Source organism: Salvelinus fontinalis, unplaced genomic scaffold, assembly GCF_029448725.1.
Source record: "Salvelinus fontinalis isolate EN_2023a unplaced genomic scaffold, ASM2944872v1 scaffold_0124, whole genome shotgun sequence".
NCBI lineage: Eukaryota > Metazoa > Chordata > Actinopteri > Salmoniformes > Salmonidae > Salvelinus > Salvelinus fontinalis.
In genome coordinates, this window is record NW_026600333.1 from 332,413 (window position 1) to 360,033 (window position 27,621).

A 27,621-nucleotide genomic window follows, 5' to 3' on the forward strand; every position below is an offset into this window, starting at 1 on the left:
CAACAACACGTACAGACCGCTACTATGCAACGACACACAGACCGCTACTATGCATTAACACACACAGACCGCTACTATGCAACGACACACACAGACCGCTACTATGCAACGACACACACAGACCGCTACTATGCAACGACACACACAGACCGCTACTATGCAACGACACACACAGACCGCTACTATGCAACGACACACACAGACCGCTACTATGCAACGACACACACATACCGCTACTATGCAACGACACACACAGACCGCTACTATGCAACGACACACACAGACCGCTACTATGCAACGACACGCACAGACAGCTACTATGCAACGACACACACAGACCGCTACTATGCAACGACACGTACAGACCGCTACTATGCAAAGACACACACAGACCGCTACTATGCAACGACACACACAGACCGATACTATGCAACGACACACACAGACCGCTACTATGCAACGACACACACAGACCGCTACTATGCAACGACACACACAGACCGCTACTATGCAACGACACACACAGACCGCTACTATGCAACGACACACACAGACCGCTACTATGCAACGACACACACAGACCGCTACTATGCAACGACACACACAGACCGCTACTATGCAACGACACACACAGACCGCTACTATGCAACGACACACACAGACCGCTACTATGCAACGACACACACAGACCGCTACTATGCAACGACACGCACAGACCGCTACTATGCAACGACACACACAGACCGCTACTATGCAACGACACACACAGACCGCTACTATGCAACGACACACACAGACCGCTACTATGCAACGACACACAGACCGCTACTATGCAACGACACACACAGACCGCTACTATGCAACGGCACACACAGACCGCTACTATGCAACGACACACAGACCGCTACTATGCAACGACACACACAGACCGCTACTATGCAACGACACACACAGACCGCTACTATGCAACGACACGCACAGACCGCTACTATGCAACGACACGCACACACCGCTACTATGCTACGACACACACAGACCGCTACTATGCAACGACACACACAGACCGCTACTATGCAACGACACACACAGACCGCTACTATGCAACGACACACAGACCGCTACTATGCAACGACACACACAGACCGCTACTATGCAACGACACACAGACCGCTACTATGCAACGACACACACAGACCGCTACTATGCAACGACACACACAGACCGCTACTATGCAACGACACACACAGACCGCTACTATGCAACGACACACACAGACCGCTACTATGCAACGACACACACAGACCTGGTATATGCAACGACACACACAGACCGCTACTATACAACAACACGTACAGACCGCTACTATGCAACAACACACACAGACCGCTACTATGCAACGACACACACAGACCGCTACTATGCAACGACACACACAGACCGCTACTATGCAACAACACGTACAGACCGCTACTATGCAACGACACACAGACCGCTACTATGCATTAACACACACAGGCCGCTACTATGCAACGACACACACAGACCGCTACTATGCAACGACACACACAGACCGCTACTATGCAACGACACACATAGACCGCTACTATGCAACAACACACACACACCGCTACTATGCAACGACACACACAGACCGCTACTATGCAACGACACACACATACCGCTACTATGCAACGACACACACAGACCGCTACTATGCAACAACACGCACAGATCGCTACTATGCAACGACACACACAGACCGCTACTATGCAACGACACACACAGACCGCTACTATGCAACGACACACACAGACCGCTACTATGCAACGACACACACAGATCGCTACTATGCAACAACACACACAGACCGCTACTATGCAACGACACACACAGACCGCTACTATGCAACGACACACACAGATCGCTACTATGCAACGACACACACAGACCGCTACTATGCAACGACACACATACCGCTACTATGCAACGACACACAGACCGCTACTATGCAACGACACGCACAGACCGCTACTATGCAACGACACACACAGACAGACCTGGTAGAACAGACAGACAGACAGACAGACAGACAGACAGACAGACAGACAGACAGACAGACCTGGCATGTGCAGAGGGAGTGAGACAGATAGACAGACAGACCTGGTATGTGCAGAGGGAGTGAGACAGACAGACCTGGTATGTGCAGAGGGAGTGAGACAGACAGACCTGGTATGTGCAGAGGGAGTGAGACAGACAGACAGACAGACAGACCTGGTATGTGCAGAGGGAGTGAGACAGACAGACCTGGTATGTGCAGAGGGAGTGAGACAGACAGACCTGGTATGTGCAGAGGGAGTGAGACAGACAGACAGACAGACAGACCTGGTATGTGCAGAGGGAGTGAGACAGACAGACAGACAGACCTGGTATGTGCAGAGGGAGTGAGACAGACAGACCTGGTATATGCAGAGGGAGTGAGACAGACAGACAGACAGACCTGGTATGTGCAGAGGGAGTGAGACAGACAGACCTGGTATGTGCAGAGGGAGTGAGACAGACAGACCTGGTATGAAGAGAGGGAGTGAGACAGACAGACAGACAGACAGACCTGGTATGAACAGAGGGAGTGAGACAGACAGATAGACAGACAGACCTGGTATGAACAGAGGGAGTGAGACAGACAGATAGACAGACAGACCTGGTATGTGCAGAGGGAGTGAGACAGACAGACCTGGTATGAAGAGAGGGAGTGAGACAGACAGACAGACAGACAGACCTGGTATGAACAGAGGGAGTGAGACAGACAGATAGACAGACAGACATGGTATGTGCAGAGGGAGTGAGACAGACAGATAGACAGACAGACCTGGTATGTGCAGAGGAAGTGAGACAGACAGACAGACAGACAGACAGACAGACAGACAGACAGACAGACCTGGTATGAACAGAGGAAGTGAGACAGACAGACAGACCTGGTATGAACAGAGGAAGTGAGACAGACAGACAGACAGACCTGGTATGTGCAGAGGAAGTGAGACAGACAGACCTGGTATGTGCAGAGGGAGTGAGACAGACAGACCTGGTATGTGCAGAGGGAGTGAGACAGACAGACAGACAGACCTGGTATGTGCAGAGGAAGTGAGACAGACAGACAGACAGACAGACAGACAGACCTGGTATGAACAGAGGAAGTGAGACAGACAGACAGACAGACCTGGTATGTGCAGAGGAAGTGAGACAGACAGACAGACAGACAGACAGACAGACAGACAGACAGACAGACCTGGTATGAACAGAGGAAGTGAGACAGACAGACAGACAGACAGACAGACAGACAGACAGACCTGGTATGAACAGAGGAAGTGAGACAGACAGACAGACAGACAGACAGACCTGGTATGTGCAGAGGGAGTGAGACAGCATGTTACAACGGGAGGCTCCCAGCATGTCAATCTTCTGACACACATCGTTCTTCAGCTTCTCAAACAGATCCTTCGAACCTCTGACCTGGGACTGCACCTGGTGGGCCATACACACAGGGTTAACACACACAGCACCTGGTGGGCCACACACACAGGGTTAACACACACAGCACCTGGTGGGCCACACACAGGGTTAACACACACAGCACCTGGTGGACCATACACACAGGGTTAACACACACAGCACCTGGTGGGCCACACACAGGGTTAACACACACAGCACCTGGTGGGCCATACACAGGGTTAACACACACAGCACCTGGTGGGCCATACACACAGGGTTAACACACACAGCACCTGGTGGGCCATACACACAGGGTTAACACACACAGCACCTGGTGGGCCATACACAGGGTTAACACACACAGCACCTGGTGGGCCATACACACAGGGTTAACACACACAGCACCTGGTGGGCCATACACAGGGTTAACACACACAGCACCTGGTGGGCCATACACAGGGTTAACACACACAGCACCTGGTGGGCCATACACAGGGTTAACACACACAGCACCTGGTGGGCCATACACACAGGGTTAACACACACAGCACCTGGTGGGCCATACACACAGGGTTAACACACACAGCACCTGGTGGGCCATACACACAGGGTTAACACACACAGCACCTGGTGGGCCATACACACAGGGTTAACACACACAGGGTTAACACACACAGCACCTGGTGGACCATACACACAGAGTTAACACACACAGCACCTGGTGGGCCATACACACAGTACCTGGTGGGCCATACACACAGGGTTAACACACACAGCACCTGGTGGGCCATACACACAGGTTAGCACACACAGCACCTGGTGGGCCATACACACAGGGTTAACACACACAGCACCTGGTGGGCCATACAGACAGGGTTAACACACACAGCACCTGGTGGGCCATACACACAGGTTAACACACACAGCACCTGGTGGGCCATACACACAGGGTTAACACACACAGGGTTAACACACACAGCACCTGGTGGACCATACACACAGGGTTAACACACACAGCACCTGGTGGGCCATACACACAGGGTTAACACACACAGGGTTAACACACACAGCACCTGGTGGGCCATACACACAGGGTTAACACACACAGCACCTGGTGGGCCATACACACAGGGTTAACACACACAGGGTTAACACACACAGCACCTGGTGGACCATACACACAGGGTTAACACACACAGCACCTGGTGGGCCATACACACAGCACCTGGTGGGCCATACACACAGGTTAACACACACAGCACCTGGTGGGCCATACACACAGGGTTAACACACACAGCACCTGGTGGGCCATACACACAGGGTTAACACACACAGCACCTGGTGGGCCATACACACAGCACCTGGTGGGCCACACACAGGTTAACACACACAGCACCTGGTGGGCCATACACACAGGTTAACCTACACAGCACCTGGTGGGCCATACACACAGGGTTAACACACACAGCACCTGGTGGGCCATACACACAGGGTTAACACACACAGCACCTGGTGGGCCATACACACAGCACCTGGTGGGCCATACACAGGGTTAACACACACAGCACCTGGTGGGCCATACACACAGCACCTGGTGGGCCATACACACAGGGTTAACACACACAGGGTTAACACACACAGCACCTGGTGGGCCATACACACAGGTTAACACACACAGCACCTGGTGGGCCATACACACAGGTTAACACACACAGGGTTAACACACACAGAACCTGGTGGGCCATACACACAGGGTTAACACACACAGCACCTGGTGGGCCATACACACAGGTTAACACACACAGCACCTGGTGGGCCATACACACAGGTTAACACACACAGTACCTGGTGGGCCATACACACAGGGTTAACACACACAGCACCTGGTGGGCCATACACACAGGGTTAACACACACAGCACCTGGTGGACCATACACACAGGTTAACACACACAGCACCTGGTGGGCCATACACACAGGGTTAACACAGCACCTGGTGGGCCATACACACAGGGTTAACACACACAGCACCTGGTGGACCATACACACAGGTTAACACACACAGCACCTGGTGGGCCATACACACAGGTTAACACACACAGGGTTAACACACACAGGGTTAACACACACAGGGTTAACACACACAGAACCTGGTGGGCCATACACACAGGGTTAACACACACAGCACCTGGTGGGCCATACACACAGGTTAACACACACAGCACCTGGTGGGCCATACACACAGGTTAACACACACAGTACCTGGTGGGCCATACACACAGGGTTAACACACACAGCACCTGGTGGGCCATACACACAGGGTTAACACACACAGCACCTGGTGGACCATACACACAGGTTAACACACACAGCACCTGGTGGGCCATACACACAGGGTTAACACAGCACCTGGTGGGCCATACACACAGGGTTAACACACACAGCACCTGGTGGGCCATACACACAGGTTAACACACACACAGGGTTAACACACACAGCACCTGGTGGGCCATACACACAGGGTTAACACACACAGTACCTGGTGGGCCATACACACAGGGTTAACACACATAGTACCTGGTGGACCATACACACAGGGTTAACACACACAGTACCTGGTGGGCCATACACACAGGGTTAACACACACAGGGTTAACACACACAGCACCTGGTGGACCATACACACAGGGTTAACACACACAGCACCTGGTGGGCCATACACACAGGGTTAACACACACAGCACCTGGTGGGCCATACACACAGCACCTGGTGGGCCATACACACAGGTTAACACACACAGCACCTGGTGGGCCATACACACAGCACCTGGTGGGCCATACACACAGGGTTAACACACACAGCACCTGGTGGGCCATACACACAGGTTAACACACACAGCACCTGGTGGGCCATACACACAGGGTTAACACAGCACCTGGTGGGCCATACCCACAGGTTAACACACACAGCACCTGGTGGGCCATACACACAGGGTTAACACACACAGCACCTGGTGGGCCATACACACAGGGTTAACACACACAGCACCTGGTGGACCACACACACAGGTTAACACACACAGCACCTGGTGGGCCATACACACAGCACCTGGTGGACCATACACACAGGGTTAACACACACAGCACCTGGTGGGCCATACACACAGCACCTGGTGGGCCATACACACAGGTTAACACACCTTGCGGAACTTGTCCAGATGTTTACAGGTGTCCGGGTCGAGTTCCTGAGAGACATCCTTCATCCAGAGCAGCGCTCCACGGTATTCCGTCCTGGATTTCTCCATCCGGGTCACGGTCAGGAGCGTGTCAGCGATCGCACGCCGCCGAAACGTCTCCACCTCCTGCTCCATCCGGTGTAAGGACGGGCGCAGGACCAGCCTGACACATTAACATAGCAGATCCTGTATTAACTCTGGGGGCGGGCACAGGACCAGCCTGACACATTAACATAGCAGATCCTGTATTAACTCTGGGGACGGGCACAGGACCAGCCTGACACATTAACATAGCAGATCCTGTATTAACTCTGGGGACGGGCACAGGACCAGCCTGACACATTAACATAGCAGATCCAGTATTAACTCTGGGGACGGGCACAGGACCAGCCTGACACATTAACATAGCAGACCCAGTATTAACTCTGGGCGCGGGCAACACAGGGCCTTGCTGGGTTAGGATGGTTCTGACCTCTACAGGGCCTTGCTGGGTTAGGATGGTTCTGACCTCTACAGGGCCTTGCTGGGTTAGGGGTTAGGATGGTTCTGACCTCTACAGGGCCTTGCTGGGTTAGGGGTTAGGATGGTTCTGACCTCTACAGGGCCTTGCTGGGTTAGGGGTTAGGATGGTTCTGACCTCTGCAGGGCCGTGCTGGGTTAGGATGGTTCTGACCTCTACAGGGCCTTGCTGGGTTAGGGGTTAGGATGGTTCTGACCTCTACAGGGCCTTGCTGGGTTAGGGGTTAGGATGGTTCTGACCTCTACAGGGCCTTGCTGGGTTAGGATGGTTCTGACCTCTACAGGGCCTTGCTGGGTTAGGGGTTAGGATGGTTCTGACCTCTACAGGGCCTTGCTGGGTTAGGGGTTAGGATGGTTCTGACCTCTACAGGGCCTTGCTGGGTTAGGGGTTAGGATGGTTCTGACCTCTACAGGGCCTTGCTGGGTTAGGATGGTTCTGACCTCTACAGGGCCTTGCTGGGTTAGGGGTTAGGATGGTTCTGACCTCTACAGGGCCTTGCTGGGTTAGAGGTTAGGATGGTTCTGACCTCTACAGGGCCTTGCTGGGTTAGGATGGTTCTGACCTCTACAGGGCCTTGCTGGGTTAGGGGTTAGGATGGTTCTGACCTCTACAGGGCCTTGCTGGGTTAGGGGTTAGGATGGTTCTGACCTCTACAGGGCCTTGCTGGGTTAGGGGTTAGGATGGTTCTGACCTCTACAGGGCCTTGCTGGGGTAGGGGTTAGGATGGTTCTGACCTCTACAGGGCCTTGCTGGGTTAGGGGTTAGGATGGTTCTGACCTCTACAGGGCCTTGCTGGGTTAGGATGGTTCTGACCTCTACAGGGCCTTGCTGGGTTAGGATGGTTCTGACCTCTACAGGGCCTTGCTGGGTTAGGGGTTAGGATGGTTCTGACCTCTACAGGGCCTTGCTGGGTTAGGGGTTAGGATGGTTCTGACCTCTACAGGGCCTTGCTGGGTTAGGGGTTAGGATGGTTCTGACCTCTACAGGGCCTTGCTGGGTTAGGATGGTTCTGACCTCTACAGGGCCTTGCTGGGTTAGGGGTTAGGATGGTTCTGACCTCTACAGGGCCTTGCTGGGTTAGGGGTTAGGATGGTTCTGACCTCTACAGGGCCTTGCTGGGTTAGGATGGTTCTGACCTCTGCAGGGCCTTGCTGGGTTAGGATGGTTCTGACCTCTACAGGGCCTTGCTGGGTTAGGATGGTTCTGACCTCTACAGGGCCTTGCTGGGTTAGGATGGTTCTGACCTCTGCAGGGCCTTGCTGGGTTAGGATGGTTCTGACCTCTACAGGGCCTTGCTGGGTTAGGCGTTAGGATGGTTCTGACCTCTACAGGGCCTTGCTGGGTTAGGGGTTAGGATGGTTCTGACCTCTACAGGGCCTTGCTGGGTTAGGGGTTAGGATGGTTCTGACCTCTACAGGGCCTTGCTGGGTTAGGGGTTAGGATGGTTCTGACCTCTACAGGGCCTTGCTGGGTTAGGATGGTTCTGACCTCTACAGGGCCTTGCTGGGTTAGGGGTTAGGATGGTTCTGACCTCTACAGGGCCTTGCTGGGTTAGGGGTTAGGATGGTTCTGACCTCTACAGGGCCTTGCTGGGTTAGGATGGTTCTGACCTCTACAGGGCCTTGCTGGGTTAGGGGTTAGGATGGTTCTGACCTCTACAGGGCGTTGCTGGGTTAGGATGGTTCTGACCTCTACAGGGCCTTGCTGGGTTAGGGGTTAGGATGGTTCTGACCTCTACAGGGCCTTGTTGGGTTAGGGGTTAGGATGGTTCTGACCTCTACAGGGTCTTGCTGGGTTAGGGGTTAGGATGGTTCTGACCTCTGCAGGGCCTTGCTGGGTTAGGATGGTTCTGACCTCTACAGGGCCTTGCTGGGTTAGGGGTTAGGATGGTTCTGACCTCTACAGGGCCTTGCTGGGTTAGGATGGTTCTGACCTCTACAGGGCCTTGCTGGGTTAGGGGTTAGGATGGTTCTGACCTCTACAGGGCCTTGCTGGGTTAGGGGTTAGGATGGTTCTGACCTCTGCAGGGCCTTGCTGGGTTAGGGGTTAGGATGGTTCTGACCTCTACAGGGCCTTGCTGGGTTAGGATGGTTCTGACCTCTACAGGGCCTTGCTGGGTTAGGGGTTAGGATGGTTCTGACCTCTACAGGGCCTTGCTGGGTTAGGATGGTTCTGACCTCTACAGGGCCTTGCTGGGTTAGGGGTTAGGATGGTTCTGACCTCTACAGGGCCTTGCTGGGTTAGGGGTTAGGATGGTTCTGACCTCTGCAGGGCCTTGCTGGGTTAGGATGGTTCTGACCTCTACAGGGCCTTGCTGGGTTAGGGGTTAGGATGGTTCTGACCTCTACAGGGCCTTGCTGGGTTAGGGGTTAGGATGGTTCTGACCTCTACAGGGCCTTGCTGGGTTAGGGGTTAGGATGGTTCTGACCTCTACAGGGCCTTGCTGGGTTAGGGGTTAGGATGGTTCTGACCTCTACAGGGCCTTGCTGGGTTAGGGGTTAGGATGGTTCTGACCTCTATAGGGCCTTGCTGGGTTAGGGGTTAGGATGGTTCTGACCTCTGCAGGGCCTTGCTGGGTTAGGATGGTTCTGACCTCTACAGGGCCTTGCTGGGTTAGGGGTTAGGATGGTTCTGACCTCTACAGGGCCTTGCTGGGTTAGGGGTTAGGATGGTTCTGACCTCTACAGGGCCTTGCTGGGTTAGGGGTTAGGATGGTTCTGACCTCTACAGGGCCTTGCTGGGTTAGGGGTTAGGATGGTTCTGACCTCTACAGGGCCTTGCTGGGTTAGGGGTTAGGATGGTTCTGACCTCTACAGGGCCTTGCTGGGTTAGGATGGTTCTGACCTCTACAGGGCCTTGCTGGGTTAGGGGTTAGGATGGTTCTGACCTCTACAGGGCCTTGCTGGGTTAGGGGTTAGGATGGTTCTGACCTCTACAGGGCCTTGCTGGGTTAGGATGGTTCTGACCTCTACAGGGCCTTGCTGGGTTAGGGGTTAGGATGGTTCTGACCTCTACAGGGCGTTGCTGGGTTAGGATGGTTCTGACCTCTACAGGGCCTTGCTGGGTTAGGGGTTAGGATGGTTCTGACCTCTACAGGGCCTTGTTGGGTTAGGGGTTAGGATGGTTCTGACCTCTACAGGGTCTTGCTGGGTTAGGGGTTAGGATGGTTCTGACCTCTGCAGGGCCTTGCTGGGTTAGGATGGTTCTGACCTCTACAGGGCCTTGCTGGGTTAGGGGTTAGGATGGTTCTGACCTCTACAGGGCCTTGCTGGGTTAGGATGGTTCTGACCTCTACAGGGCCTTGCTGGGTTAGGGGTTAGGATGGTTCTGACCTCTACAGGGCCTTGCTGGGTTAGGGGTTAGGATGGTTCTGACCTCTGCAGGGCCTTGCTGGGTTAGGGGTTAGGATGGTTCTGACCTCTACAGGGCCTTGCTGGGTTAGGATGGTTCTGACCTCTACAGGGCCTTGCTGGGTTAGGGGTTAGGATGGTTCTGACCTCTACAGGGCCTTGCTGGGTTAGGATGGTTCTGACCTCTACAGGGCCTTGCTGGGTTAGGGGTTAGGATGGTTCTGACCTCTACAGGGCCTTGCTGGGTTAGGGGTTAGGATGGTTCTGACCTCTGCAGGGCCTTGCTGGGTTAGGATGGTTCTGACCTCTACAGGGCCTTGCTGGGTTAGGGGTTAGGATGGTTCTGACCTCTACAGGGCCTTGCTGGGTTAGGGGTTAGGATGGTTCTGACCTCTACAGGGCCTTGCTGGGTTAGGGGTTAGGATGGTTCTGACCTCTACAGGGCCTTGCTGGGTTAGGGGTTAGGATGGTTCTGACCTCTACAGGGCCTTGCTGGGTTAGGGGTTAGGATGGTTCTGACCTCTATAGGGCCTTGCTGGGTTAGGGGTTAGGATGGTTCTGACCTCTGCAGGGCCTTGCTGGGTTAGGATGGTTCTGACCTCTACAGGGCCTTGCTGGGTTAGGGGTTAGGATGGTTCTGACCTCTACAGGGCCTTGCTGGGTTAGGGGTTAGGATGGTTCTGACCTCTACAGGGCCTTGCTGGGTTAGGGGTTAGGATGGTTCTGACCTCTACAGGGCCTTGCTGGGTTAGGGGTTAGGATGGTTCTGACCTCTACAGGGCCTTGCTGGGTTAGGGGTTAGGATGGTTCTGACCTCTACAGGGCGTTGCTGGGTTAGGATGGTTCTGACCTCTACAGGGCCTTGCTGGGTTAGGGGTTAGGATGGTTCTGACCTCTACAGGGCCTTGTTGGGTTAGGGGTTAGGATGGTTCTGACCTCTACAGGGCCTTGCTGGGTTAGGGGTTAGGATGGTTCTGACCTCTACAGGGCCTTGCTGGGTTAGGATGGTTCTGACCTCTACAGGGCCTTGCTGGGTTAGGGGTTAGGATGGTTCTGACCTCTACAGGGCCTTGCTGGGTTAGGATGGTTCTGACCTCTACAGGGCCTTGCTGGGTTAGGGGTTAGGATGGTTCTGACCTCTACAGGGCCTTGCTGGGTTAGGGGTTAGGATGGTTCTGACCTCTGCAGGGCCTTGCTGGGTTAGGGGTTAGGATGGTTCTGACCTCTACAGGGCCTTGCTGGGTTAGGATGGTTCTGACCTCTACAGGGCCTTGCTGGGTTAGGGGTTAGGATGGTTCTGACCTCTACAGGGCCTTGCTGGGTTAGGATGGTTCTGACCTCTACAGGGCCTTGCTGGGTTAGGGGTTAGGATGGTTCTGACCTCTACAGGGCCTTGCTGGGTTAGGGGTTAGGATGGTTCTGACCTCTGCAGGGCCTTGCTGGGTTAGGATGGTTCTGACCTCTACAGGGCCTTGCTGGGTTAGGGGTTAGGATGGTTCTGACCTCTACAGGGCCTTGCTGGGTTAGGGGTTAGGATGGTTCTGACCTCTACAGGGCCTTGCTGGGTTAGGGGTTAGGATGGTTCTGACCTCTACAGGGCCTTGCTGGGTTAGGATGGTTCTGACCTCTACAGGGCCTTGCTGGGTTAGGGGTTAGGATGGTTCTGACCTCTACAGGGCCTTGCTGGGTTAGGGGTTAGGATGGTTCTGACCTCTACAGGGCCTTGCTGGGTTAGGATGGTTCTGACCTCTGCAGGGCCTTGCTGGGTTAGGATGGTTCTGACCTCTACAGGGCCTTGCTGGGTTAGGGGTTAGGATGGTTCTGACCTCTACAGGGCCTTGCTGGGTTAGGGGTTAGGATGGTTCTGACCTCTACAGGGCCTTGCTGGGTTAGGGGTTAGGATGGTTCTGACCTCTACAGGGCCTTGCTGGGTTAGGGGTTAGGATGGTTCTGACCTCTACAGGGCCTTGCTGGGTTAGGGGTTAGGATGGTTCTGACCTCTACAGGGCGTTGCTGGGTTAGGATGGTTCTGACCTCTACAGGGCCTTGCTGGGTTAGGGGTTAGGATGGTTCTGACCTCTACAGGGCCTTGTTGGGTTAGGGGTTAGGATGGTTCTGACCTCTACAGGGCCTTGCTGGGTTAGGGGTTAGGATGGTTCTGACCTCTACAGGGCCTTGCTGGGTTAGGATGGTTCTGACCTCTACAGGGCCTTGCTGGGTTAGGGGTTAGGATGGTTCTGACCTCTACAGGGCCTTGCTGGGTTAGGATGGTTCTGACCTCTACAGGGCCTTGCTGGGTTAGGGGTTAGGATGGTTCTGACCTCTACAGGGCCTTGCTGGGTTAGGGGTTAGGATGGTTCTGACCTCTGCAGGGCCTTGCTGGGTTAGGGGTTAGGATGGTTCTGACCTCTACAGGGCCTTGCTGGGTTAGGATGGTTCTGACCTCTACAGGGCCTTGCTGGGTTAGGGGTTAGGATGGTTCTGACCTCTACAGGGCCTTGCTGGGTTAGGATGGTTCTGACCTCTACAGGGCCTTGCTGGGTTAGGGGTTAGGATGGTTCTGACCTCTACAGGGCCTTGCTGGGTTAGGGGTTAGGATGGTTCTGACCTCTGCAGGGCCTTGCTGGGTTAGGATGGTTCTGACCTCTACAGGGCCTTGCTGGGTTAGGGGTTAGGATGGTTCTGACCTCTACAGGGCCTTGCTGGGTTAGGGGTTAGGATGGTTCTGACCTCTACAGGGCCTTGCTGGGTTAGGGGTTAGGATGGTTCTGACCTCTACAGGGCCTTGCTGGGTTAGGGGTTAGGATGGTTCTGACCTCTACAGGGCCTTGCTGGGTTAGGGGTTAGGATGGTTCTGACCTCTATAGGGCCTTGCTGGGTTAGGGGTTAGGATGGTTCTGACCTCTGCAGGCCCTTGCTGGGTTAGGATGGTTCTGACCTCTACAGGGCCTTGCTGGGTTAGGGGTTAGGATGGTTCTGACCTCTACAGGGCCTTGCTGGGTTAGGGGTTAGGATGGTTCTGACCTCTACAGGGCCTTGCTGGGTTAGGGGTTAGGATGGTTCTGACCTCTACAGGGCCTTGCTGGGTTAGGGGTTAGGATGGTTCTGACCTCTACAGGGCCTTGCTGGGTTAGGGGTTAGGATGGTTCTGACCTCTGCAGGGCCTTGCTGGGTTAGGATGGTTCTGACCTCTACAGGGCCTTGCTGGGTTAGGATGGTTCTGACCTGTACAGGGCCTTGCTGGGTTAGGATGGTTCTGACCTCTACAGGGCCTTGCTGGGTTAGGGGTTAGGATGGTTCTGACCTCTACAGGGCCTTGCTGGGTTAGGGGTTAGGACGGTTCTGACCTCTACAGGGCCTTGCTGGGTTAGGATGGTTCTGACCTCTACAGGGCCTTGCTGGGTTAGGGGTTAGGATGGTTCTGACCTCTACAGGGCCTTGCTGGGTTAGGATGGTTCTGACCTCTGCAGGGCCTTGCTGGGTTAGGGGTTAGGATGGTTCTGACCTCTACAGGGCCTTGCTGGGTTAGAGGTTAGGACCTCTACAGGGCCTTGCTGGGTTAGGGGTTAGGATGGTTCTGACCTCTACAGGGCCTTGCTGGGTTAGGATGGTTCTGACCTCTACAGGGCCTTGCTGGGTTAGGGGTTAGGATGGTTCTGACCTCTACAGGGCCTTGCTGGGTTAGGATGGTTCTGACCTCTACAGGGCCTTGCTGGGTTAGGGGTTAGGATGGTTCTGACCTCTACAGGGCCTTGCTGGGTTAGGGGTTAGGATGGTTCTGACCTCTGCAGGGCCTTGCTGGGTTAGGATGGTTCTGACCTCTACAGGGCCTTGCTGGTTTAGGGGTTAGGATGGTTCTGACCTCTACAGGGCCTTGCTGGGTTAGGGGTTAGGATGGTTCTGACCTCTACAGGGCCTTGCTGGGTTAGGGGTTAGGATGGTTCTGACCTCTACAGGGCCTTGCTGGGTTAGGGGTTAGGATGGTTCTGACCTCTACAGGGCCTTGCTGGGTTAGGGGTTAGGATGGTTCTGACCTCTATAGGGCCTTGCTGGGTTAGGGGTTAGGATGGTTCTGACCTCTGCAGGCCCTTGCTGGGTTAGGATGGTTCTGACCTCTACAGGGCCTTGCTGGGTTAGGGGTTAGGATGGTTCTGACCTCTACAGGGCCTTGCTGGGTTAGGGGTTAGGATGGTTCTGACCTCTACAGGGCCTTGCTGGGTTAGGGGTTAGGATGGTTCTGACCTCTACAGGGCCTTGCTGGGTTAGGGGTTAGGATGGTTCTGACCTCTACAGGGCCTTGCTGGGTTAGGGGTTAGGATGGTTCTGACCTCTGCAGGGCCTTGCTGGGTTAGGATGGTTCTGACCTCTACAGGGCCTTGCTGGGTTAGGATGGTTCTGACCTGTACAGGGCCTTGCTGGGTTAGGATGGTTCTGACCTCTACAGGGCCTTGCTGGGTTAGGGGTTAGGATGGTTCTGACCTCTACAGGGCCTTGCTGGGTTAGGGGTTAGGACGGTTCTGACCTCTACAGGGCCTTGCTGGGTTAGGATGGTTCTGACCTCTACAGGGCCTTGCTGGGTTAGGGGTTAGGATGGTTCTGACCTCTACAGGGCCTTGCTGGGTTAGGATGGTTCTGACCTCTGCAGGGCCTTGCTGGGTTAGGGGTTAGGATGGTTCTGACCTCTACAGGGCCTTGCTGGGTTAGAGGTTAGGACCTCTACAGGGCCTTGCTGGGTTAGGGGTTAGGATGGTTCTGACCTCTACAGGGCCTTGCTGGGTTAGGATGGTTCTGACCTCTACAGGGCCTTGCTGGGTTAGGGGTTAGGATGGGTCTGACCTCTGCAGGGCCTTGCTGGGTTAGGGGTTAGGATGGGTCTGACCTCTGCTTGGCCGAGGCACACAGGGCCTTGCTGGTTGCGCCCATCATGTTTCCAGCCTTGGTGCGGTCGTGTTCTGCCTGGAACCTCAGAAACATCCCAAACTCATTCTCCTCCTGAGACAGGTCTGGAACACAGGAATGTCATATCCTCAACATAACCTCAACATAACCTCAACATAACCTAACATAACCTAACATAACCTCAACATAACCCTAACATAACCTCAACATAACCTAACCCTCCTGAGACAGGTCTGGAACACAGGAATGTCATAACCTCAACATAACCTAACATAACCCTAACATAACCTAACCCTCCTGAGACAGGTCTGGAACACAGGAATGTCATAACCTCAACATAACCTAACATAAACTCAACATAACCCTAACATAACCTCAACATAACCCTAACATAACCTCAACATAACCCTAACATAACCTCAACATAACCTAACCCTCCTGAGACAGGTCTGGAACACAGGAATGTCATAACCTGAACATAACCTAACATAACCTCAACATAACCTAACCCTCCTGAGACAGGTCTGGAACACAGTAATGTCATAACCTCAACATAACCTCAACATAACCCTAACATAACCTAACCCTAACCCTCCTGAGACAGGTCTGGAACACAGGAATGTCATAACCTCAACATAACCTAACCATAACCTCAACATAACCTAACCCTCCTGAGACAGGTCTGGAACACAGGAATGTCATAACCTCAACATAACCTAACATAACCTCAACATAACCTAACCCTCCTGAGACAGGTCTGGGACACAGGAATGTCATAACCTCAACATAACCTCAACATAACCTAACCCTACTGAGACAGGTCTGGAACACAGGAATGTCATAAACTCAACATAACCTCAACATAACCCTAACATAACCTAACCCTAACCCTCCTGAGACAGGTCTGGAACACAGGAATGTCATAACCTCAACATAACCTCAACATTACCTAACCCTCCTGAGACAGGTCTGGAACACAGGAATGTCATAACCTCAACATAACCTCAACATAACCTAACCCTCCTGAGACAGGTCTGGAACACAGGAATGTAATAACCTCAACATAACCTCAACATTACCTAACATAACCTCAACATAACCTAACCCTCCTGAGACAGGTCTGGAACACAGGAATGTCATAACCTCAACATAACCTAACATAACCTCAACATAACCTAACCCTCCTGAGACAGGTCTGGAACACAGGAATGTCATAACCTCAACATAACCTAACATAACCTCAACATAACCTAACCCTCCTGAGACAGGTCTGGGACACAGGAATGTCATAACCTCAACATAACCTCAACATAACCTAACCCTCCTGAGACAGGTCTGGAACACAGGAATGTCATAACCTAAACATAACCCTAACATAACCTCAACATAACCTAACCCTCCTGAGACAGGTCTGGGACACAGGAATGTCATAACCTCAACATAACCTCAACATAACCCTAACATAACCTATCCCTAACCCTCCTGAGACAGGTCTGGAACACAGGAATGTCATAACCTCAACATAACCCTAACATAACCTCAACATAACCTAACCCTCCTGAGACAGGTCTGGAACACAGGAATGTCATAACCTCAACATAACCTAACATAACCTCAACATAACCTAACCCTCCTGAGACAGGTCTGGAACACAGGAATGTCATAACCTCAACATAACCCTAACATAACCTCAACATAACCTAACCCTCCTGAGACAGGTCTGGGACACAGGAATGTCATAACCTCAACATAACCTCAACATAACCTAACATAACCTCAACATAACCTAACCCTCCTGAGACAGGTCTGGAACACAGGAATGTCATAACCTCAACATAACCTCAACATAACCTCAACATAACCTAACCCTCCTGAGACAGGTCTGGAACACAGGAATGTCATAACCTCAACATAACCTCAACATAACCTCAACATTACCTAACCCTCCTGAGACAGGTCTGGAACACAGGAATGTCATAACCTCAACATAACCTAACATAACCTCAACATAACCTAACCCTCCTGAGACAGGTCTGGAACACAGGAATGTCATAACCTCAACATAACCTAACATAAACTCAACATAACCTAACCCTCCTGAGACAGGTCTGGGACACAGGAATGTCATAACCTCAACATAACCTCAACATAAACTAACCCTACTGAGACAGGTCTGGAACACAGGAATGTCATAAACTCAACATAACCTCAACATAACCCTAACATAACCTAACCCTAACCCTCCTGAGACAGGTCTGGAACACAGGAATGTCATAACCTCAACATAACCTAACATAACCTCAACATAACCTAACCCTCCTGAGACAGGTCTGGAACACAGGAATGTCATAACCTCAACATAACCTCAACATAACCTAACCCTACTGAGACAGGTCTGGGACACAGGAATGTCATAACCTCAACATAACCTCAACATAACCTAACATAACCTCAACATAACCTAACCCTCCTGAGACAGGTCTGGAAAACAGGAATGTCATAACCTCAACATAACCTAACATAACCTCAACATAACCTAACCCTCCTGAGACAGGTCTGGAACACAGGAATGTCATAACCTCAACATAACCTCAACATAACCTCAACATTACCTAACCCTCCTGAGACAGGTCTGGAACACAGGAATGTCATAAACTCAACATAACCTCAACATAACCTCAACATAACCTAACCCTCCTGAGACAGGTCTGGAACACAGGAATGTCATAACCTCAACATAACCTCAACATAACCTCAACATTACCTAACCCTCCTGAGACAGGTCTGGAACACAGGAATGTCATAAACTCAACATAACCTCAACATAACCTCAACATAACCTAACCCTCCTGAGACAGGTCTGGAACACAGGAATGTCATAACCTCAACATAACCTCAACATAACCTGAACATAACCTAACCCTCCTGAGACAGGTCTGGAACACAGGAATGTCATAAACTCAACATAACCTCAACATAACCTCAACATAACCCTAACATAACCTAACATAACCTCAACATAACCCTAACATAACCCTAACCCTCCTGAGACAGGTCTGGAACACAGGAATGCCATAACCTCAACATAACCTAACCATAACCTAACCCTCCTGAGACAGGTCTGGAACACAGGAATGTCATAACCTCAACATAACCTAACCCTCCTGAGACAGGTCTGGAACACACAGGGAGGGAGAGTGGGGTTCTCAGTGAAGAGAACAGTATTATCCTCTGTCTATTTCCTGGTCTGAATTGAATAAAGTGGTAACCGTAGTAACAGGGGTAACTCACGTGTGATCCTCCGCTGGTATTTCTCAATCACCTTCAGCAGCTCAGTGGAGGTGGTCTGGACCGAGTGGAACAACTAGAGAGAGAGAGAGAGAGAGAGAGACAGACAGACAGACAGACAGACAGACAGGCCAGCAGACAGACAGACAGACAGACAGACAGACAGACAGGCAGACAGGCCAGCAGGCAGACAGCCAGACAGACAGGCAGACAGACAGACAGACAGGCAGGCAGACAGACAGACAGGCAGGCAGGCGGGCAGGCAGGCAGACAGGCAGACAGGCAGACAGACAGGCAGACAGACAGACAGGCAGGCAGACAGACAGACAGACAGGCAGGCAGACAGGCAGGCAGACAGGCAGACAGGCAGGCAGACAGGCAGACAGGCAGACAGGCAGACAGGCAGACAGACAGAGTCAGGTTGTATGAGGCCATCTGATCCCCGGCTGCAGCACAAAGCTGATCTAATCATATAGACAAACTACTGTTATACCTGTCTGCTAACGTCCTATACAGACAGAACTGCAGAGCTATCTCTGATCCAGACAACAGTTAGTAACACAGAGAGAGAACTGGACAGGAAACAGTTAGTAACACAGAGAGAACTGGACAGGAAACAGAACGTGTGGATCAGTTAGTAACACACAGAGAGAACTGGACAGGAAACAGAACGTGTGGTTCAGTTAGTAACACACAGAGAGAACTGGACAGGAAACAGTTAGTAACACAGAGAGATAACTGGACAGGAAACAGAACGTGTGGTTCAGTTAGTAACACAGAGAGAGAACTGGACAGGAAACAGAACGTGTGGTTCAGTTAGTAACACAAAGAGAGAACTAGACAGGAAACAGAACGTGTGGATCAGTTAGTAACACAGAGAGAGAACTGGACAGGAAACAGAACGTGTGGTTCAGTTAGTAACACAGAGAGAGAACTGGACAGGAAACAGAACGTGTGGTTCAGTTAGTAACACAGAGAGAGAACTGGACAGGAAACAGAACGTGTGGTTCAGTTAGTAACACAGAGAGAGAACTGGACAGGAAACAGAACGTGTGGTTCAGTTAGTAACACAGAGAGAGAACTGGACAGGAAACAGAACGTGTGGTTCAGTTAGTAACACAGAGAGAGGACAGGAAACAGAACGTGTGGTTCAGTTAGTAACACAGAGAGAGAACTGGACAGGAAACAGAACGTGTGGTTCAGTTAGTAACACAGAGAGAGAAATGGACAGGAAACAGAACGTGTGGTTCAGTTAGTAACACAGAGAGAGAACTGGACAGGAAACAGAACGTGTGGTTCAGTTAGTAACACAGAGAGAGAACTGGACAGGAAACAGAACGTGTGGATCAGTTAGTAACACAGAGAGAGAACTGGACAGGAAACAGAACGTGTGGTTCAGTTAGTAACACAGAGAGAACTGGACAGGAAACAGAACGTGTGGTTCAGTTAGTAACACAGAGAGAACTGGACAGGAAACAGAACGTGTGGTTCAGTTAGTAACACAGAGAGAGAACTGGACAGGAAACAGAACGTGTGGTTCAGTTAGTAACACAGAGAGAGAACTGGACAGGAAACAGAACGTGTGGTTCAGTTAGTAACACAGAGAGATAACTGGACAGGAAACAGAACGTGTGGTTCAGTTAGTAACACAGAGAGAGAACTGGACAGGAAACAGAACGTGTGGTTCAGTTAGTAACACAGAGAGAGGACTGGACAGGAAACAGAACGTGTGGTTCAGTTAGTAACACAGACAGAACTGGACAGGAAACAGAACGTGTGGTTTAGTTAGTAACACAGAGAGAGAACTGGACAGGAAACAGAACGTGTGGTTCAGTTAGTAACACAGAGAGAGAACTGGACAGGAAACAGAACGTGTGGTTCAGTTAGTAACACAGAGAGAGGACTGGACAGGAAACAGAACGTGTGGTTCAGTTAGTAACACACAGAGAGAGAACTGGACAGGAAACAGAACGTGTGGTTCAGTTAGTAACACAGAGAGAGAACTGGACAGGAAACAGAACGTGTGGTTCAGTTAGTAACACAGAGAGAGAACTGGACAGGAAACAGAACGTGTGGTTCAGTTAGTAACACAGAGAGAGAACTGGACAGGAAACAGAACGTGTGGTTCAGTTAGTAACACAGAGAGAGGACAGGAAACAGAACGTGTGGTTCAGTTAGTAACACAGAGAGAGAACTGGACAGGAAACAGAACGTGTGGTTCAGTTAGTAACACAGAGAGAGAACTGGACAGGAAACAGAACGTGTGGATCAGTTAGTAACACAGAGAGAGAACTGGACAGGAAACAGAACGTGTGGTTCAGTTAGTAACACAGAGAGAACTGGACAGGAAACAGAACGTGTGGTTCAGTTAGTAACACAGAGAGAGAACTGGACAGGAAACAGAACGTGTGGTTCAGTTAGTAACACAGAGAGAGGACTGGACAGGAAACAGAACGTGTGGTTCAGTTAGTAACACACAGAGAGAGAACTGGACAGGAAACAGAACGTGTGGTTCAGTTAGTAACACAGAGAGAGAACTGGACAGGAAACAGAACGTGTGGTTCAGTTAGTAACACAGAGAGAGGACTGGACAGGAAACAGAACGTGTGGTTCAGTTAGTAACACAGACAGAACTGGACAGGAAACAGAACGTGTGGTTTAGTTAGTAACACAGAGAGAGAACTGGACAGGAAACAGAACGTGTGGTTCAGTTAGTAACACAGAGAGAGAACTGGACAGGAAACAGAACGTGTGGTTCAGTTAGTAACACAGAGAGAGGACAGGAAACAGAACGTGTGGTTCAGTTAGTAACACAGAGAGAGAACTGGACAGGAAACAGAACGTGTGGTTCAGTTAGTAACACAGAGAGAGAACTGGACAGGAAACAGAACGTGTGGATCAGTTAGTAACACAGAGAGAGAACTGGACAGGAAACAGAACGTGTGGTTCAGTTAGTAACACAGAGAGAACTGGACAGGAAACAGAACGTGTGGTTCAGTTAGTAACACAGAGAGAGAACTGGACAGGAAACAGAACGTGTGGTTCAGTTAGTAACACAGAGAGAGGACTGGACAGGAAACAGAACGTGTGGTTCAGTTAGTAACACACAGAGAGAGAACTGGACAGGAAACAGAACGTGTGGTTCAGTTAGTAACACAGAGAGAGAACTGGACAGGAAACAGAACGTGTGGTTCAGTTAGTAACACAGAGAGAGGACTGGACAGGAAACAGAACGTGTGGTTCAGTTAGTAACACAGACAGAACTGGACAGGAAACAGAACGTGTGGTTTAGTTAGTAACACAGAGAGAGAACTGGACAGGAAACAGAACGTGTGGTTCAGTTAGTAACACAGAGAGAGAACTGGACAGGAAACAGAACGTGTGGTTCAGTTAGTAACACAGAGAGAGGACTGGACAGGAAACAGAACGTGTGGTTCAGTTAGTAACACACAGAGAGAGAACTGGACAGGAAACAGAACGTGTGGTTCAGTTAGTAACACAGAGAGAGAACTGGACAGGAAACAGAACGTGTGGTTCAGTTAGTAACACAGAGAGAGAACTGGACAGGAAACAGAACGTGTGGTTCAGTTAGTAACACAGAGAGAGAACTGGACAGGAAACAGAACGTGTGGTTCAGTTAGTAACACAGAGAGAGGACAGGAAACAGAACGTGTGGTTCAGTTAGTAACACAGAGAGAGAACTGGACAGGAAACAGAACGTGTGGTTCAGTTAGTAACACAGAGAGAGAACTGGACAGGAAACAGAACGTGTGGATCAGTTAGTAACACAGAGAGAGAACTGGACAGGAAACAGAACGTGTGGTTCAGTTAGTAACACAGAGAGAACTGGACAGGAAACAGAACGTGTGGTTCAGTTAGTAACACAGAGAGAGAACTGGACAGGAAACAGAACGTGTGGTTCAGTTAGTAACACAGAGAGAGGACTGGACAGGAAACAGAACGTGTGGTTCAGTTAGTAACACACAGAGAGAGAACTGGACAGGAAACAGAACGTGTGGTTCAGTTAGTAACACAGAGAGAGAACTGGACAGGAAACAACGTGTGGTTCAGTTAGTAACACAGAGAGAACTGGACAGGAAACAGAACGTGTGGTTCAGTTAGTAACACAGAGAGAGAACTGGACAGGAAACAGAACGTGTGGTTCAGTTAGTAACAAAGAGAGAACTGGACAGGAAACAGAACGTGTGGTTCAGTTAGTAACACAGAGAGAGAACTGGACAGGAAACAGAACGTGTGGTTCAGTTAGTAACACAGAGAGAGAACTGGACAGGAAACAGAACGTGTGGATCAGTTAGTAACACAGAGAGAGAACTGGACAGGAAACAGAACGTGTGGTTCAGTTAGTAACACAGAGAGAACTGGACAGGAAACAGAACGTGTGGTTCAGTTAGTAACACAGAGAGAGAACTGGACAGGAAACAGAACGTGTGGTTCAGTTAGTAACACAGAGAGAACTGGACAGGAAACAGAACGTGTGGTTCAGTTAGTAACACAGAGAGAGAACTGGACAGGAAACAGAACGTGTGGATCAGTTAGTAACACAGAGAGAGAACTGGACAGGAAACAGAACGTGTGGTTCAGTTAGTAACACAGAGAGAACTGGACAGGAAACAGAACGTGTGGTTCAGTTAGTAACACAGAGAGAGAACTGGACAGGAAACAGAACGTGTGGTTCAGTTAGTAACACAGAGAGAACTGGACAGGAAACAGAACGTGTGGTTCAGTTAGTAACACAGAGAGAGAACTGGACAGGAGACAGAACGTGTGGTTCAGTTAGTAACACAGAGAGAGAACTGGACAGGAAACAGAACGTGTGGTTCAGTTAGTAACACAGAGAGAACTGGACAGGAAACAGAACGTGTGGTTCAGTTAGTAACGCAGAGAGAGAACTGGACAGGAAACAGAACGTGTGGTTCAGTTAGTAACACAGAGAGAGAACTGGACAGGAAACAGAACGTGTGGTTCAGTTAGTAACACAGAGAGAGAACTGGACAGGAAACAGAACGTGTGGTTCAGTTAGTAACACAGAGAGAGAACTGGACAGGAAACAGAAAGTGTGGTTCAGTTAGTAACACAGAGAGAGAACTAGACAGGAAACAGAACGTGTGGATCAGTTAGTAACACAGAGAGAGAACTGGACAGGAAACAGAACGTGTGGTTCAGTTAGTAACACAGAGAGAGAACTGGACAGGAAACAGAACGTGTGGTTCAGTTAGTAACACAGAGAGAGAACTGGACAGGAAACAGAACGTGTGGTTCAGTTAGTAACACAGAGAGAGAACTGGACAGGAAACAGAACGTGTGGTTCAGTTAGTAACACAGAGAGAACTGGACAGGAAACAGAACGTGTGGTTCAGTTAGTAACACAGAGAGAGAACTGGACAGGAAACAGAACGTGTGGTTCAGTTAGTAACACAGAGAGAGAACTGGACAGGAAACAGAACGTGTGGTTCAGTTAGTAACACAGAGAGAGAACTGGACAGGGAACAGAACGTGTGGTTCAGTTAGTAACACAGAGAGAGAACTGGACAGGAAACAGAACGTGTTGTTCAGTTAGTAACACAGAGAGAGAACTGGACAGGAAACAGAACGTGTGGTTCAGTTAGTAACACAGAGAGAGAACTGGAAACAGAACGTGTGGTTCAGTTAGTAACACAGAGAGAGAACTGGACAGGAAACAGAACGTGTGGTTCAGTTAGTAACACAGAGAGAGAACTGGACAGGAAACAGGACGTGTGGTTCAGTTAGTAACACAGAGAGAACTGGACAGGAAACAGAACGTGTGGTTCAGTTAGTAACACAGAGAGAGAACTGGACAGGAAACAGAACGTGTGGTTCAGTTAGTAACACAGAGAGAGAACTGGACAGGAAACAGAACGTGTGGTTCAGTTAGTAACACAAAGAGAGAACTAGACAGGAAACAGAACGTGTGGATCAGTTAGTAACACAGAGAGAGAACTGGACAGGAAACAGAACGTGTGGTTCAGTTAGTAACACAGAGAGAGAACTGGACAGGAAACAGAACGTGTGGTTCAGTTAGTAACACAGAGAGAGAACTGGACAGGAAACAGAACGTGTGGTTCAGTTAGTAACACAGAGAGAGAACTGGACAGGAAACAGAACGTGTGGTTCAGTTAGTAACACAGAGAGAGAACTGGACAGGAAACAGAACGTGTGGTTCAGTTAGTAACACAGAGAGAGAACTGGACAGGAAACAGAACGTGTGGTTCAGTTAGTAACACAGAGAGAGGACAGGAAACAGAACGTGTGGTTCAGTTAGTAACACAGAGAGAGAACTGGACAGGAAACAGAACGTGTGGTTCAGTTAGTAACACAGAGAGAGAACTGGACAGGAAACAGAACGTGTGGTTCAGTTAGTAACACAGAGAGAACTGGACAGGAAACAGAACGTGTGGTTCAGTTAGTAACACAGAGAGAGAACTGGACAGGAAACAGAACGTGTGGATCAGTTAGTAACACAGAGAGAGAACTGGACAGGAAACAGAACGTGTGGTTCAGTTAGTAACACAGAGAGAACTGGACAGGAAACAGAACGTGTGGTTCAGTTAGTAACACAGAGAGAACTGGACAGGAAACAGAACGTGTGGTTCAGTTAGTAACACAGAGAGAGAACTGGACAGGAAACAGAACGTGTGGTTCAGTTAGTAACACAGAGAGAGAACTGGACAGGAAACAGAACGTGTGGTTCAGTTAGTAACACAGAGAGATAACTGGACAGGAAACAGAACGTGTGGTTCAGTTAGTAACACAGAGAGAGAACTGGACAGGAAACAGAACGTGTGGTTCAGTTAGTAACACAGAGAGAGGACTGGACAGGAAACAGAACGTGTGGTTCAGTTAGTAACACACAGAGAGAGAACTGGACAGGAAACAGAACGTGTGGTTCAGTTAGTAACACAGAGAGAGAACTGGACAGGAAACAGAACGTGTGGATCAGTTAGTAACACAGACAGAACTGGACAGGAAACAGAACGTGTGGTTTAGTTAGTAACACAGAGAGAGAACTGGACAGGAAACAGAACGTGTGGTTCAGTTAGTAACACAAAGAGAGAACTAGACAGGAAACAGAACGTGTGGTTCAGTTAGTAACACAGAGAGAGAACTGGACAGGAAACAGAACGTGTGGTTCAGTTAGTAACACAGAGAGAGAACTGGACAGGAAACAGAACGTGTGGTTCAGTTAGTAACACAGAGAGAGAACTGGACAGGAAACAGAACGTGTGGTTCAGTTAGTAACACAGAGAGAACTGGACAGGAAACAGAACGTGTGGTTCAGTTAGTAACACAGAGAGAGAACTGGACAGGAAACAGAACGTGTGGTTCAGTTAGTAACACAGAGAGAGAGGACAGGAAACAGAACGTGTGGTTCAGTTAGTAACACAGAGAGAGAACTGGACAGGAAACAGAACGTGTGTTTCAGTTAGTAACACACAGAGAGAGAACTGGACAGGAAACAGAACGTGTGGTTCAGTTAGTAACACAGAGAGAGAACTGGACAGGAAACAGAACGTGTGGTTCAGTTAGTAACACAGAGAGAACTGGACAGGAAACAGAACGTGTGGTTCAGTTAGTAACACAGAGAGAGAACTGGACAGGAAACAGAACGTGTGGTTCAGTTAGTAACACAGAGAGAGAACTGGACAGGAAACAGAACGTGTGGTTCAGTTAGTAACACAGAGAGAGAACTCGACAGGAAACAGAACGTGTGGTTCAGTTAGTAACACAGAGAGAGAACTGGACAGGAAACAGAACGTGTGGTTCAGTTAGTAACACAGAGAGAGAACTGGACAGGAAACAGAACGTGTGGTTCAGTTAGTAACACAGAGAGAGAACTGGACAGGAAACAGAACGTGTGGTTCAGTTAGTAACACAGAGAGAACTGGATAGGAAACAGAACGTGTGGTTCAGTTAGTAACACAGAGAGAGAACTGGACAGGAAACAGAACGTGTGGATCAGTTAGTAACACAGAGAGAGAACTGGACAGGAAACAGAACGTGTGGTTCAGTTAGTAACACAGAGAGAACTGGACAGGAAACAGAACGTGTGGTTCAGTTAGTAACACAGAGAGAACTGGACAGGAAACAGAACGTGTGGTTCAGTTAGTAACACAGAGAGAGAACTGGACAGGAAACAGAACGTGTGGTTCAGTTAGTAACACAGAGAGAGAACTGGACAGGAAACAGAACGTGTGGTTCAGTTAGTAACACAGAGAGATAACTGGACAGGAAACAGAACGTGTGGTTCAGTTAGTAACACAGAGAGAGAACTGGACAGGAAACAGAACGTGTGGTTCAGTTAGTAACACAGAGAGAGGACTGGACAGGAAACAGAACGTGTGGTTCAGTTAGTAACACACAGAGAGAGAACTGGACAGGAAACAGAACGTGTGGTTCAGTTAGTAACACAGAGAGAGAACTGGACAGGAAACAGAACGTGTGGATCAGTTAGTAACACAGACAGAACTGGACAGGAAACAGAACGTGTGGTTTAGTTAGTAACACAGAGAGAGAACTGGACAGGAAACAGAACGTGTGGTTCAGTTAGTAACACAAAGAGAGAACTAGACAGGAAACAGAACGTGTGGTTCAGTTAGTAACACAGAGAGAGAACTGGACAGGAAACAGAACGTGTGGTTCAGTTAGTAACACAGAGAGAGAACTGGACAGGAAACAGAACGTGTGGTTCAGTTAGTAACACAGAGAGAGAACTGGACAGGAAACAGAACGTGTGGTTCAGTTAGTAACACAGAGAGAACTGGACAGGAAACAGAACGTGTGGTTCAGTTAGTAACACAGAGAGA

The 27,621-nt window shown here is 50.3% G+C and overlaps 1 protein-coding gene across 44 annotated transcripts in view; it reads right to left on the minus strand.

Annotated features, from left to right (window-relative positions):
- Positions 1-27,621, minus strand: part of LOC129843353 (islet cell autoantigen 1-like protein) — a 112,378-nt gene that overhangs the window by 67,457 nt on the left and 17,300 nt on the right. For 43 of the 44 annotated variants that reach the window (XM_055912050.1, XM_055912037.1, XM_055912033.1 and 40 more), the window contains exons 4-7: positions 18,782-18,854; positions 15,471-15,594; positions 6,686-6,884; positions 3,394-3,519 (exon numbers count right to left, since the gene is read on the minus strand). In XM_055912050.1, coding sequence (XP_055768025.1) covers positions 3,394-3,519; positions 6,686-6,884; positions 15,471-15,594; positions 18,782-18,854 — 522 coding nt within the window. Of the gene's footprint in view, positions 1-2,160; positions 3,327-3,393; positions 3,520-6,685; positions 6,885-15,470; positions 15,595-18,781; positions 18,855-27,621 lie in introns of those variants that run through there. The other variant, XM_055912048.1, reaches the window with a different exon arrangement.